Source organism: Corvus moneduloides, chromosome 4 (assembly GCF_009650955.1).
Source record: "Corvus moneduloides isolate bCorMon1 chromosome 4, bCorMon1.pri, whole genome shotgun sequence".
Classification (NCBI taxonomy): domain Eukaryota; kingdom Metazoa; phylum Chordata; class Aves; order Passeriformes; family Corvidae; genus Corvus; species Corvus moneduloides.
The window spans coordinates 31,733,546-31,748,992 of NC_045479.1; the positions used below are offsets into that span (position 1 = coordinate 31,733,546).

General features: G+C 47.2%; 1 protein-coding gene across 1 annotated transcript; it reads left to right on the forward strand.

Annotated features, from left to right (window-relative positions):
* The first annotated feature begins 6,039 nt into the window (after positions 1 to 6,039).
* DUSP6 (dual specificity phosphatase 6) lies at positions 6,040 to 11,019 on the forward strand. Its single transcript, XM_032107299.1, has 3 exons — positions 6,040 to 6,984; positions 7,614 to 8,051; positions 9,484 to 11,019. Exons 1-3 carry the CDS (start codon positions 6,582 to 6,584, stop codon positions 9,789 to 9,791), a joined length of 1,149 nt encoding a protein of 382 aa, XP_031963190.1. The 5' UTR covers positions 6,040 to 6,581; the 3' UTR covers positions 9,792 to 11,019.
* The last annotated feature ends 4,428 nt before the right edge of the window (positions 11,020 to 15,447 follow it).

Sequence of the window (15,447 nt, forward strand, 5' to 3'; positions counted from 1 at the left end):
CGGGTGTTTCAAATTCAGCATGTGACTTGAGCCCTTTGTTTTTTTTAAACAGAGTAGGACATTTTAGCACCTAGGTCTGGCCATCAGTTTGGTACTTCCCCCTCAACAAGCTTTTACCAACCTTTTTTGACAGCAGCAGGTCACCAGGGAAAGCTCCAAACTCAATAGTAAGGAAACTCTTACCTTTGTCAGTCAGTGTGTGTAGCTGGTTTGGTGCAGGTCCTGCCCGGCCCAGGAGAAGTCCCTATGAGGGAAAAGTGAAAATGAGTGAAAATGAATATGAGTAAAAAGTAAAGCAGAAGTGCTAAATGGAAGTTGCAGGTGCCAGGACACATAATTGTCCATGTGTCTCTTCCTGTGACGTCCTGGAGCCAAACTGTGTGCCCAGCTCCATCGGGTCCCCAGGACACATTCCAGTGGCCATATGAAAAACAGACAGTGGAAATGGAATTGTTCATGCCTGGGTTGGACTACTAACTGACTCTCTTTGGAGCCAGAATATAAGATAGCTGCATGGCATTTCTTTTCCTGAATATGCCTGTCCCAGGATGAAGATCTTTTTCTTACATAATTTGCTGTCCCTGCTCTGCTCTCTGCACAGCTGATTTACCCTGCACTGTGCAAACGCAGCCCTTGTTTACTCTTTTCATGGTCCAGAACAAGCCTTCAGTCATCCCAGGGGCAGGGTTTATTCCCATGGGCAGAACAGAGAGATTTGGTAGGAAGGGATTTCACAAACACAGAGGAAAATAAATCTTTAGCGTTGGGAAGAGAGAGCTGCTTTCTACAGTTCCTTGATGCTGTCAGGTTTGCTTCCTTGTAGGATGAGTGAATGGGACGAAAATGGGACAGTGCTTTTGAAGGAACATACTTTAGTGACAGCACTAATGCCTCCCCAGGTAAGCCCACATTAGTCCCTAGTAAGCCCTTCAGTCAAAATGGGCAGCGTTAAAGAGATTACAGCATTTTCTCAGCAGCCTCATCTGGTGTGATGTATGTGCCTAGTATAGTGTGATATAGGCTGCCACTAACAGCAGACAACAGCAGAGTGAAACACCAGCCTGCACAACATGAAAACACTCTCTGGACACTATTGAACTCTTAGATATTGGCAAAGAAATAATATAAGCACATTGTGGTCTGTATACAAATAGCATGATATTTCTGCACCATGGATCAGAAGTTTTAGCCAGGAATTGCTCTATTCCTTAGCTAAGATAACAGAACCATATAAATCTGCATTCCCACCAGTAAGAAAATTTATTAATTTAATCACTGGCACCAAATTTATGGTGTATCTGTATTTTCATGCAATCATACACACAGTACCACTTCTATAATTTAGTCTGCTTCTGGTTTTTGCCTAATTTATTATGCAGTCCATTTCTTATTTGAAATCTATCAAATTAACATGTATTTATAAGAAAAGTGTGCAGACACGTAGGCTTCTGTTCTCTTCATGTTTATTATTTTTAACAGACAGCTGCCCACCTGTGCTATGTTTCTGTTGCCAGCAGATTGTAAACCACTGTGAAGTGATGCACAGGTCAGTGCCACCAAAAGTGTCACTAGCAATAGCAACATGTGGTGGGAAGGAAAAAAAGAAAGAAAAAATATTACAGCACTTGCCTCTGTGCTTGGCCAATACACTGTGAGCCTTGCTAAATGTGTGCCTTGCACTGCCCTCCTACAAGCTTAGTTTTATCCCCTAAGAAGAGAATCCGACAGCCAGTAGTGATCTGCTGTCAAACAAAACTGCTCACTTTGCACACCCTAAGGAACAATTTGGAGAACTCACATACGAGCTGTGTTCAGAAAGGAACCTTGTTTATACCACAAGGAATCAAAAGAAAACAAAACCTCGTAAATGACTGCATGTCTGTGGTAGCCGTTAAGTATTTTAAAGCATCATTCCTAAGTAATTGCTAATTACATTACTTTATTACAAGGCACAATTAAATATGTGCTTGAAGTCATCCAGCTATTTGCTGTTTCAAGGAAAGCACTTGAGTCAAAAGGATTTCCTAAATGGAGTCATTCAAGTGTTTTATTTCTCCAACTTCAGGAATTATTTTAGATGTGAATAATTGGACATTGAATAACCAGTTAAATGTCACTTCCATAAATTGTTTGTACTTTACATAAAACAAATGAAATGAAATAGGACACTTTCGTTCTCCTTTTGAGACACCTTGCACTAACCACTTTTACACCAATGGTACTGTACTTCATGGAGAATTTGGTCTAGGATGATTTGTGTATTTCTCTTTCCAAATAGATCATTCACACAAACAACACAGACATACACTGATTCTTCACTTTTACTGAAACTAAAAGGAACTGTATAAAGGACTTAGAGATAAACCTGAAGGCGAGAATCGCAGACTGCAAGGTAAGCATGTAAAAGTACAGGCTGGTTCCACTAGGCACAATTTAGAGACAACAATGGGAACTTAGCAGCTCCAGAGGGCAGTTTGTCCTCTCTGAAGACCTTCTGAAAGTGATAAATGAGAGAAACAACCAGGTAAAATGTGAACCTCTAACTTCCAGCACCTAAAGCTGAATGACTCTTTAGCTGAATCACAGGCATTTGCTGGTTCAGCCAAAGCTGATAGTCATCCTCAAAATTCATGCCTAAGTATGACCTGTCAGTGGAGAAACCTGTCTTCACTATGTTTTCCAAGCTCTTGCACTTCCAGAGTTGAGTTGAGTTGGCATCTCACTCAAAATCCTGATGCCAGCATGTTTTATATTCCTTGGCCTTCTCCAGCAGGCAATCCCAGAGTGTTCTTTGCTTGCCTGAAATTAAACAGTGAAGATACACAAGGTGTCGCTGCCATTTTGATTCAGGTCATCAGTGGGATGTGGAAAATGAAGGCTGGAGCCCCTGCTCTAGTAAATATTGATGGATGCAACATGGGAAAGGTGTGACCAAAGAAACAGAAAAACCTTTCCTATATATTTTATGTCCCATCTTCTCATAGAAAGACAGACTCCTATCAAATTCTGCTTCAATTAAGTAGAAGAGAGGCATGAAGCTGTATCTTTAGAGGAAGAAAGCACTTGTATAAAACAAAAAATTCTCATCCATGATGTCTAATGCAAGAAGAAATTTCATCAGTACTTAGCCTTCTGAGGATGCCTCTACATCGCTGACTTAGTATTCCAGACTGTGAAGTGTCTCAGAGTGACCCAGTTGGCCTGGTTTCAAAATGTCATAGATACCTGCCTTTTTGGTACTTCTCTCTCCCATTACACTATGTAGATAGCCTGTCTGTCTAATTCAGGGCAAGGGCTTCTATTACAGGGAGGGATATGAAAGAATTGGGCAAAGTAACACTAAATTCTAATCACTGTCATCCATGCAATGCTCTTGTCCTCTGTGTCTGCTCCTCTGGCCAAGACAAGCTCAGGACTCATGGAGATCTATTGGGACCACTACACATGCTAAAAATGAGCAAAATGGTCCAAAAGCCAGCAAAATAGGCTATTTGTTATTAATAAGCTTTGATCTGGACTGAAGAAATCTTATTTGCAGACAAGGAAGTAAAAAAACAAAAACAAAATTTAAGTAAATATACACATTCCCTCCTCATCCAAAAATAAACACATCAGAGCCAATGGCTGGGTGAATGAAGGGATCATGGTTGACAGGAATAGGCTCTTCTTACTGCTCAAGTACTACAAAAACTTCTGGAAGTTGGAGGATAAATGATCTCCTGGTGAAGCTTGGGTTGTACATCTGGTCTCTGACAAAGCATCAGATTAACTGAATCTGCTCCAGCATCCCTCAGTGACTGACAGGACAGAGCAGTTCAGACAGAAGGAGGAAAAGGGAGTGCATACATGCATGCAAACACAAAGACAACAAGGTGACACACAGTTCTCATTCTCCTTTAGCGTTCTTCAGCTGGTGTGTGCTGAGGGAGGTACTACTGCAAATTCAAAGGGTGCTATTTGTATTTGACTGGTTTAACTCTCCTGCAGTGCAAAATCTCCTGCCTGGGTCCCAGCTCACCAAATGCCACCCTCAGACTGCTGCCATGCAATGAGCAGGCTATAGCTACCATCAGTGTGTCTCCAGCTCCACTTCAGAAATTCAACTCTCTGGAGCATGCTCCATCTAACATCTTACTGCTTTCATATACTTAACCTTTAATGCTCATAGTATTTCCATCAAATCTGAGTGTACTAACGATAAAAATCTCTTTAATTTAAAATGCTATCATTACTTATTGTAATAGTATTGTTATACTACTAGGCAGGTATCCCCCCAAAAAATGCTTAAATAAATTTTAAAAAAAGACTCCTGCTTTCTAGTTTGTTCTGCCACTGCTCTGGACATTTAAACAGCATACCCTGAACATACAGAGCTGAACAGCAAGTGAAACACCTCATAAGAACAGCCTAGAAAGTCTTTAACGAGAGAGGGCAAGTCTGTAGTGGGCAGGGTGGGCTGGACAATTTGCCCTCGCTGAGCCATGGGACAGGGTGTGTGGTGTGCCCAGTGAGTTAAACATCAGTTCAAGGAAATCTCCTGGCTAAGGGCCAGGAAAAGTTTGTGTAACACTTCAGTCCCACCTTCAAGCCTCTGAAAAAGGTAGCAAGAAGGGATCCTCTCAAAATCCCTGCTGGGGAGGATGTCGTTAATGCCATCTGGGTGTCAGCCTTGCTTGAAACTGCAGCGACTGATGTGCCAACTTTAATTAACATCACGCATGTTTTCTGTGCAGGACACACAGGACTGTCCGTGCCACTATCTGTTCCCAGGGTCACACTCTCCAGCCACTCACTACCTAAAGAATCTCCTTCAGCTGGGGTTAAAAATAGTGAGCCCTGAAGCGCAGTAGCAGTGGAAGAGAGATTAGCCTCTCCTGAATAATTTTACTTACAAGCAGATGTTGGCGGCAGGATTAGCATTTAGGCTTCTCCTGATTTATTGTCACTCCTCGCTTTTCCCTTACCCATTTGCTAACCCGCACCTTTGAACCACCGCTCCCGGCTCAGCCTCCGGCCCCGCCGCGCCCCCAGCCCACCGGCCCCAAGTCGCCCCCGGCCCCTGCTACCCCGGCGCCGCTCCGACGGCGCACCGCAGCCCGGCCCTCCCCTCTGCCTCCCGGTGCAGCGGGGACTGCAGCGCCCTTCCGCCCGGCCGGACCGGGGGAAGCGCAGGATGGGGACAGCGGGGCCCCACCCGCAGGAGGAGCCGGTGCGGCGGCCGGGGCCGCCAGCGCGGGCGCTGCCAGGTGCGAGGGGCCCCTCCGGACCCCGCCGTGCTGGCGGCGGCCCCGGCGCTCCCCGCGCCCCGGGGGTGGCTGCGGGCTCGCTGCTGGCGGCGGACTCACGCCGCGGCCGGGCGAAAGCGGTTCAATCACAGACTATCTGGAGGAGCCGGCCGGGCCGAGGCGGGCCACTTTCCCTGCTCACGTTTGTGGGGTGGCCCGCCCGGGCTGCAGCAGGAGCGCCTGCGGGCTGCTCCTGCGGCGGGGCCGGCTCCCCGGCTCCGCTGCGTGCAGCGAATAAAGCCGGGCCGCGTAGGAAGAGATTAGCTCGGGGTTTATTCTTCACCCCCGTAGGGATCAGCCGAGGACAGAGCCTACCCGCCTCCCTAAAAATGGGATTCTCGGAACGCCGTAATGAAAACCCGGGCCACGATCAGCGCGGGGGAACTGGAGGGAACACGGCCGGTCCCCGCGGGGTATGATTGAGGGAGCGAAAATATCGAGGGAGAGAAAAGAAAAAGTACTATTTGTTCCGCCCGCTGCGGCGGCCGCCCCGCGGCTGGTACTGGCGGAGGGAAGGGGGGAGCGCCGGGCCGCGCCCCCTCACCTGCCCCCGCCGCCCCCGCCCGCCGCGCCGCGGCTGCCGCTTGTTTGCACTCGGCTTATCCGGAGCGGAAATTCCTTTCCGTTTTTGTGAATGACAAACTCATTAACGATTCATCAACACAACCTGTTCCAGCCGGCCCGTCGCCGCGGCAACAGCCCCTTCCGCGCGCCCCCATTGGCTGCGCCGGAGAATGTATCCATTGAGCGGAGCCGCGGTTGTACCCATTGAGGAGCCGCCGGGCTGCGCGGGGCCGCGGCCGAGGGGCGCTGCGGGCGCTGCGGGGCAGCCCAGCAAAGGAGGGCAGCGGAAGGGAAGGGGCACCGCCACCGCCGCAGTGTTTCCATGCTGAGCCGGGGAGCCCCGCTCGGCGGCACGTTAATTGGATTTCATTCAGTCGTGGCGGAGGAAAAGCCCAAGGGCTCGGGCTGCAGCGGCGATTAGGCAGGTTCATTCAGCGATTCATTGACAGAAAGAAGAGGAGACAGGGCAGGCTGGCTGCGCGCACGCAGGCACACGCGCTCACACTCACACACACGCCGGGGCCAGGGCTGCTTCTCCCTCCCCGTGACTCCATCGCCGCCCGGCGTGGGGGAAGCGGCGCGGGGGGGGGCTGCGTGATTCATTTTCCTGGGGCGGAGGGAGATAAGTTGTGCGGAGTTAGAGGGGTGCAGCCCGCCCGCCGAGCCAGCCGCATGCCTCTGTGAGAGAGAGGGGCGCTTCCAGAGCACGCTCCGCTCCCCCCGTCCTTCCTCATGCTAGATACGTTCAGACCCGTCCCTTTCGCGTCGGAAATGGCGATTAGTAAATCCGTGGCGTGGTTGAACGAGCAGCTGGAGATGGGCAACGACCGGCTACTGCTGATGGACTGTCGGCCGCAGGAGTTGTACGAGTCGTCCCACATCGAGACGGCCATCAATGTGGCCATCCCCGGCATCATGCTGCGGCGGCTGCAGAAGGGCAACCTGCCCCTGCGGTCCCTCGTCGCCAGCAGCGAGGAAGACCGGGAGCGCTTCGCCCGCCGGTGTGGCACCGACACCGTAGTGCTGTACGACGAGCACAGCCGCGACTGGAACGAGAACACGGGTGGCGAGTCCGTGCTGGGGCTGCTCCTCAAGCGCCTCAAAGATGAAGGCTGCAAGGCATTTTATCTGGAAGGTGAGAAGGGCCGCCCCAGGGCTGGGGGAGAGATCTTTGCCTGGGGCCCGGGGCTGTGGGGGACGGGGAGCCGAGACCCGTGGATCTCTGCCTGGGGAAGAGGGAGGGGAGGATGCGGTCTGCAGCGTTCCCCGGGCAGTGAACTGATGCGCCAGGAGAGCACCGAGCTGGGTAGGGGGCTTTTCCCCCTGCTCCACATCTCTTCCCCTCTCCCGTCCCCCCTTCCCCTCCCCCCCCCCCCTCCCCCATTCTCGCTTTGTTTAAAGAAACCTTGATGTCTGAAATCACTATGGCAGCGTGGGGACGACAGGGCTAAAGGGGATTCCGGCATGAGCCTGGCAGAAGGAATTGCCGCTGAGACACCTCTCCAGAGGTCCCCGCAGGGCGAAGCGGTACAGAGCTTTAATCTTGAGTGCGCTGAGCCCTCCACAGCAGCGGATGATTTTCTTAACCCTTCCTTTAAGTTAGTCTGTCTGCATGAGAGTGTGACTTTTTTTTTTTCTTCTTTTTCCCGGAGCTCGAGAGGTGCAAAACAGACGCTCCTTTGCAGACAGGGCTGTGCCAGGGAAGTAACTCGACATACCATCTTATATCAGGTTGCATTTTCTCCTCTTTGCTTTTCTCTCCAGGTGGTTTTAGCAAGTTCCAGGCCGAGTTCGCCTTGCACTGTGAAACTAACCTAGACAGTTCGTGTAGCAGCAGCTCTCCTCCTTTGCCAGTCCTGGGCTTGGGAGGCCTCCGAATCAGCTCCGATTCATCATCTGACATTGAATCTGACATTGACAGAGACCCCAACAGTGCCACCGACTCCGATGGCAGCCCTCTCTCCAACAACCAGCCTTCCTTTCCGGTGGAGATTTTACCCTACCTCTACTTAGGCTGTGCCAAGGACTCCACTAATTTGGACGTTTTAGAAGAGTTCGGCATTAAATACATCTTGAATGTTACTCCTAACCTGCCTAATCTATTTGAAAACGCCGGTGAATTCAAGTACAAACAGATTCCCATCTCTGACCACTGGAGCCAAAACCTGTCTCAGTTCTTTCCTGAGGCCATCTCCTTTATAGGTAAGACCAGGTTACTTGCTAACAGCTATATGTCAAGAGGCAGAATTCAATATCTTTTGCAGAATTCGTGAGGTTCCGGGCGAGAATTGGTAGCAGCATTTATGGCCGCCTCAGGGGGATGCCCCTTTTTCTGATTTTAAAACCGGCTTAAGTTGAGGGGCTGTTTGGAACTGTTTGGAGGGTTATTGAGAAGTCCCGGTGAATTGTAAGCGACCTTTGCAGGGTTGCACATACATACCTGGTTTGTCTGGCTGTGGAATTCCTCCTTGACTCGTTTGTTTTGGAGCTGGGGACTGAGCCCCGCACAGGTTGGGGGATCTTATTAAATCACTTCCTGGCAGGTGGAGGTGGGGGCAAATGAGCATGGGGTTGATGGCTTACTTGACCTTTTTTTGTTATTGATGTTGGTTTTGGGCTTTTTTTTTTTTTTTTTTTTTTTTTTTTTTTTTTTTTTTTTTTCCTTTGAGGTTACTGGAGAGCAGTATAATAAAAAGAAACGATCTGGGAATCTTACTTTAGCTTTTAAATGCAAGTTATGAATAAGCGGTGTCCCTGGCAAATATCTAGCCAGAGCTTCAATTAAATCTCGTGGTAATAATGATATACCTCTCGGGCTCGGTGCCTCGGTCAGCCGGCCCTCCGGCATTACCCGTCAGCTCTGGAAACCTGTACCCATGGGCCCAAGGAGTTCTGGTTAAAATCTGCACTCTCCTTCGTTTCGGAGAAGACTCAAATCGCCCCATCGGGTTTCGGTGGGGTGGACATTGCATTATCTGTTAGGGAGCTGTGCTGTAATCCGGTTGAATGATACCGGTAATAGTGGAGAATGTAGGTAATCTGAGCCTAGCAGGAAGAAATGTGGGCTGGAAGCCACAAAGAAACTAATCTCCAGGCATTGTAATGCATTTCCTATTACAAAGGAACCCATTTTCAACCAATGTTGACATCCTGTTCCTCCTAATGGGCTGTCCCCTGTGACTTCCCTCATTCTTTTAAAATGCCTGAATACCTCCATTGTTAGCTGCACAACAGCTGGAGAATAATTTAATAGACCTTTGCAGTCTGCTGGTCTGTATAAAGCCTTTCAGTGACATATTGTAGGATTTCCATGCCGGGGCAAGGGGACTGTAAGAATTTAAAGGCAAATCTCCAGGCAAAAGCCTGTCTTTTAAAACTGACTTTTAAAACAGTGTTATGCAGCGTGTCCTGCTCCTTTTGTCTCATTCTTAGTTTTCTCAGCTCTTGGACTTGGGTAGTAGGGGGAGTGGATTCTCCACTTGTCCTGGTTTTAAGCCACTAAAGTTAACTCCTGAGTTGCGCGGCTGGGCACTGGGATCAGAATTGTACTTTCTTCTTACTTGGTAATCATTTGTTTTGAGAGATCAGTTACCAACCCCCTGTCTTATATGTCCTTCTCTGCCTCTTTGTACAGATGAAGCACGGGGGAAGAACTGCGGCGTCCTGGTGCATTGCTTAGCAGGGATCAGCCGCTCGGTCACAGTGACGGTGGCCTACCTCATGCAGAAGCTGAACTTGTCCATGAACGATGCCTATGATATTGTCAAGATGAAGAAGTCCAACATTTCGCCCAACTTCAACTTCATGGGTCAGCTGCTGGACTTTGAGCGGACTCTGGGACTGAGCAGCCCCTGTGACAATCGAGTGCCGAACCAGCAGCTGTACTTCACCACCCCTTCCAACCAGAACGTCTTCCAGGTGGATTCCTTGCAGTCCACGTGAGCTCCCATCACCTCCCTTCTCCTGTCTGTTTCATGGGATCACTCCTCAATGGTTTCTCTTTGGCAGTGATAAAGAAATGCAGCTTTCTCTTTTTCTGGCCTCTGCTATTAAAAAGCAGCTGCCAGTGCAGGCAAGGGAAGGTTACACAGTATGAGTAATTAATATGAATTGGCTATTGCAAAGGGAGGGGACGTGGCAAGCTCTCTGGGCAGGACCGTGGTGACCAGGCAGCAGGTGGGCAGTACGTTCATCCCTGCTTGGGCAGTAGCCAGGGTCTGAGGACTTCCAGTGTGGTAGGGTGAGGCTGGGCACGTGTTCTCTAGAGACTGGAACTGTCCTTCTGCCCTCTGCTCTCAGATCTGTGACATGCATCTTTGTCTTCAGTGAAGACTGGTTATTTTTGTTCATTTGTTTGTTTTAATTTAGAGGAGCCAAAGAAAGAGATTTCAGTTTAGTGTATTTGGAGTACTTGTTTGCTGGGAGCTTGGTAGTATTCTACTTGATCAATGTAAATAGCTAACCTTAAATTGATTTGCATTTTTTTTCTTAATTCACATATACTCAAGAAATCAATCCAAGGGATACCTGTGTTTTTGTTCTTTTCAAAACTTCTGCTTTGTTTGTTTGTTTTAATTGTAAAGAACATATTTGCAGCATGCTGAGTTTTATTGATGCAAGCTTTCCATGAGGGAGAAATGGCAATGATGAGAAGTTTGCAAATCATATTTTGTAAGCAAGCAGAGTCTCTACTTTCATATATCTTTCTTTTCCTTGTGGTGATTTTTTTTCCTCATGCTTTTGATGTAGGTTCCATTGATATATATATATATATATATATACACATACATATATATATATATTTTTAAATTAAATTAATTTTTTGCCTTACCTTTTGTAAATAGATCATCTGGGAGGAGGTTTGTCTTTGAATGCGAAAGATTTTTTGATCACTTTTTAAAACTTTCAGATGTGCTAAACAGTGCATTACCTCTGTACAAATTCTTCAGGGAGCTTCACCTCAAATGCAATATTTTGCGTCTTTTTTTTTGTATAAAACTAGAAGTATGTGTGAGCATTCGTACCTGTGTGTACGCACAGTGAACCTGCACATGGTTGCCAATAAGGGAGAGTCTAATCCACGGTGTAAAAGTTTTAAGATGGAATTTATTATAAGAATGTAAATCCTTAAATTATTAATAAATAAATAACTATTTTTGGCTATGGAGAACCTGGCTGGTTTATTCCCCCTTTCCCCTCTGTGTGGTTGTGGTTAATTGCACAAAGCCATATGGTTATGTTTAAAGGCAATGATTGCTTTCAATAGCTTTTGTACATCCCCTAAGACAATAAAACCTTGATTTGCCCTTTGGTCCACTGGTGCCTCAATGAATAAACGGTGAATGTGCTGGATTCTCATCTTGCTTTGGTGAAGGGAATGCTTTTGAAGCCTTTAGGTTAATTACAAAATATTCCAGCATTCCTTTGCTATACCAGAGATGCACCTGACTCTGGGCCATAATGTTTTTTCCTCATTACTATTTTTTCTTATATAATTAAGAGTAAGGACCTGCTGTTTTCTGGATTTGTTTATGAATTTTGGCCACTATTGCAGATGCCAGGAGATGGGTTCATGTTCTCCTTAGCTGTCTGGTAGGAACTCATTTCACAGAGATTCATCAGCAGTCTGCAGCCTGTAAATGGTTTTTCTGTTGCCACCTTGCAACTTAATGAAGGCAAGGAGGAAAAGTCTCTATATACCCTTAGTCACCTCATATCCTCTTTGGATCCTTCAAGCAGTTCAGTCTCTGCAGAAGGAAAAAGGGGGCTTATAGCAATTGCTAAACTTCCTGCTGCAACTTACATTAATTAACATCCTTCCTGATGATAACTGGCCCAATGTAGGGTGGTGACAAAATCTGTGTGCAGTACCACAGTGAGGGGCTGATGCTGCAGCTGGGGCTGTCGGCTGAGGTTCTGCAGAACTCCGGGCAGCCAAAGCACATTTGAAGTAATTTTAGAAACTGCAAGTGTGTGAAATGAAATGCAAACAAAACATGGGAAAAAAGTGAGTCAGTGTCTCATGCAGTAGTGGCCTAGATTGAGTGCATAAACTGTGAAAGTAGAAGTGGGTTGCAGTTAAACTTGGCTTGTGCTAATCCAGTTTTGAACGGTTTCCGCTCTTGGCATTCCCTATGCTGTTCTGTTCAAAGTGGAGATTTGCAAGCAGCTCTAGCAATTTCCTGTCCAGCTGCAGCTCAAGTGACTCCCTTGTTTGGTTTTTTTTTGTTGTTTTTTTTTTTTTTTTAATATGGTCTGTGGATAATTTTAGCCAGTTTCCTCTTTGTGGATTATTAATCTGCTTTCCTTGTAGAACCTACATAGCTGTGTCCCTACTGTTCTGCTGAAGCTACCAGATGGCCTCCCCGCCACTTCCTCTCATTTCGCTATGGGTTTGTTGTCAGGCCACTTCTGAAATTAATAGTGTTTTCTGGCTGGCTGCCACAGGCCATTACCACAAAGGGGAAGTAACACATCTGAATAGCAGGAAGCCAGGCAGGGTCACAGCGTGAACTGAACCTGTTGAGTGCAATCAGGCCTCTCCCGTTTGGCAAGTGTAGGGCTCCTCTTCCCTCCCCCCTTTTAAAACGTCTTGCTCAGAGAAAGGGCTGACACCAAATGCCTCAGCTGTTTGCATCAGGCAAATATTTCCGGCTGAAGGAGTTGCGAATGTTGGTTGTGGCTAGGTGCCCCTTAAGGTGAGGAGGTAAAGAACAGTGTGTGGCTATGTAGCCAAGGGGAGAAGAGCCTTGGCTTTTTTTTTGCAAACTGCTTTGAAAAGTTAATGCTCACAAGGGCTTCCTGCTTCCTTCCTGCTGCACCGAATGACTAACACCAAATGGGTACTTCTGCAATTCATCATTTTTTGTGACAAGCAAGCACAGAAGAGCAGCTTTGCTCACAGACACACACACACACACATACTGCAGTCAGGCTGAAAACTTGTTCCAGATTTTTCCTTGAGCAAGACCTGAACCAGGGCTGTTTCAGACCCTTGGCTGAACTTGAACCAGACTGGGTGAGAACAACTTTGGTCACAGGCAACCCCGAACTACAAGTGGAGCCGACCCAAAACCTAGTTCAATGTCTGGTTTTGCTGGGAGTGTTCACAGTCATAGTCTGGCTCCGAATTACAAGTGGTTTGGAGGAAAAGTGATGAGGGTTTTACCAGCAATCTTCACCCTCTCCACAGAGGTTCCCAAATAACTCTGTCCAAGCATGGTGCAGGGAATGGATCACTCTACATCAGCACTTGCCAGCTTTTCCCAGGCTGGGTGGTGCTTGCTTCTGCATTGTGTGTCCTGGTCACTCCATCTACCCACTCCCCAGCACTCATTTCAAAATAATTCACTTCCTCTCTCCCCTGCCTCATTTCAGTTCTTGCTGGGATGGGGCAGAGGTCTCAGGCTTCTGAGGGGTTTGGCAGCTATTGCAGTTCCTCAGCTGGCAAAGTAATTTGTAAAGGGAAGAATAAATCCTTTGTGCCTGTAGGGTCAGGCCTGGTGTGTATAGGAGGAAAGGGGAGAAATGTTCGCCCTTTGCAGCTAACAAAATCACAACCTGCTTCTTCATATTATAATGTAGTAATGGGAGGTAAGGAAATCCTCCAGAAGCTGTGGAGATACTAGGAAGGAAAACTGTACTATTAGGAGCACTCTCACATGACCCATCTACTGTTAATACAAAGGATGAAATTGTGTCCTGTGGCATCCTGTCCTGTTTGCCCTGGTAAGGCCAAGGCTTCCTTTTGTGTTCGCGTGCACACTTTGCTTTTCATTTTCTGTGCAATAGCAACATGAAACTCATTGTGTTGGTTCCCCTTCTTGCATTTCCTCTTTCCCGTTCACACCCTTTCAAACCACTCTATGTCTCCCTTCAAAATGTCCTAACTCTCTCTGGTTTTTGTTGTAGTAGCCATAATTTTATCTTTCCCCATATTCTTTCTTGTGCTTTTTTAATGCTGCTCTTCCTCCTATGCCTTCTAATTTTCCACAGGTCTTTTACTAAGCTCCGTAGTTCTGACTTCTCCTTTGTTTTCTTACCCTTTCTCTTTTCTGTTATTCTCTTGTTGTTTTCCTCGTATTTCCTAAATCAACTCATTTTTCTGCCAGCCTTAAGCCTGCCTGCTCCTCTTTGTTTTCACAGTGAAAACCAGAATGAGACTCATGGACTCAGTCAGTTATAGTGAGCTATAGGAAAGGTGTATTTTAGAGGAAAAAGTAAGAAAATGCTACTGCTGTCCTCTTGCCACTTCCTAGCAAATGACATTACTTCTCACCTCTGCACCCTGTCTCTGTGTAGATTGGGCTCCACATGGCTTCCCCGGGTTCTCTTTGTAGCTGCTGCTAACAGAAAAGGCAGGCATGAGGAAGCAGCGTTTCCTTTGGGCCTATCCAGTGTCAGAGGGGACTGACTCCCCATTTGAAGAGAGAGGAGTGGTGAGGAAAGTGGGGTGAGACAGAAAATGTGTCCAACAAAGGCAGCTCTGCTATCAAAACTGAAGCTGGGTTTAACAATTGTGTCTGGATAACATTTCTTCAGCTTCTCTGAAAAGCTTATCCAAAAATTTTTCCCTGGTGAGAAGCATGATGACACTTTATTCAGAGCTCCAGGAAAAACAATTTTATGTGAGTGTTTAAACAAATCTACAGCCTAAGCCCTCTCTCCACACTGCTATAAATCACTGAAAGCTTTGCCTGAGTGAAGATGGTGGACCAAATTGCTAAGCTCAGTCTGGTGCCCCCCTAGACCTTGGGTGTGCATGCTCAGCATTCCTCAGTTACCCCACAAACACAGGTATGGGTCCAGCCCCCTCCACTGCACAGGCAGCACTTTTGAGAGACTCTGGGACTTCAGTGAGATGCTGCATTCAAGAAAGGTCTCTGAGTTTGCTCCAAACAGCTTGTAGCCAAAAGGAAGTAAGGGCTACCCACTGGTGTTCTCTCATGGTGTGTAATGACTTTGGGTTATAGAAACTCTGCCCTTTTGTCCTCCTGCATCAGGCAGAAATGGAGAGTGCAGCATCATGCATCTTTCTTCACTGCCAAATTTGAGAGATAAGCATGTGCTGTAACTCAGTAGATAGTACAGACAGTAGGCTGGTATGGGAGCTGCCCTCTTTTGAGCGAAGTGCTTGTCTCTGTAAGGAAAGGAAAAAGCCATGTTAGATGCTTTCTGTTGTTTGTTATCGTAGGGATCTGCAAGCACTGAGGGAATTCTGAAGTGCTCACAGCCATAGCTTTTCCTCATAAGGCAAAGACGAAGGATGTTGACTTACCACAAACACAAGGAGATGATTATCAGATGGAAAGGGGGGGTATGGAGTCTGCTTAGGAAATATTTCTTAATGACAGAAGTTGCATTCAGGACTATATTTGAGAGATGCAACAGAAAGTGTGTCCCACTCTCCCTCACAGCTGTGATCCCCAGGACGCAGGAAGCGTGCAAGAATGCTGGCACTCTCCCACCCCTAAGCTGTTTCAGCACTGCAGATACCAGCACACAAAGTGATGCTACATGGGAGGTCTGTTTACCATAGTGTGGAGACCATTGTGAAGCACTTCGCTCATTTTGCCAGTGACATAAGTGTTTTGCAAAG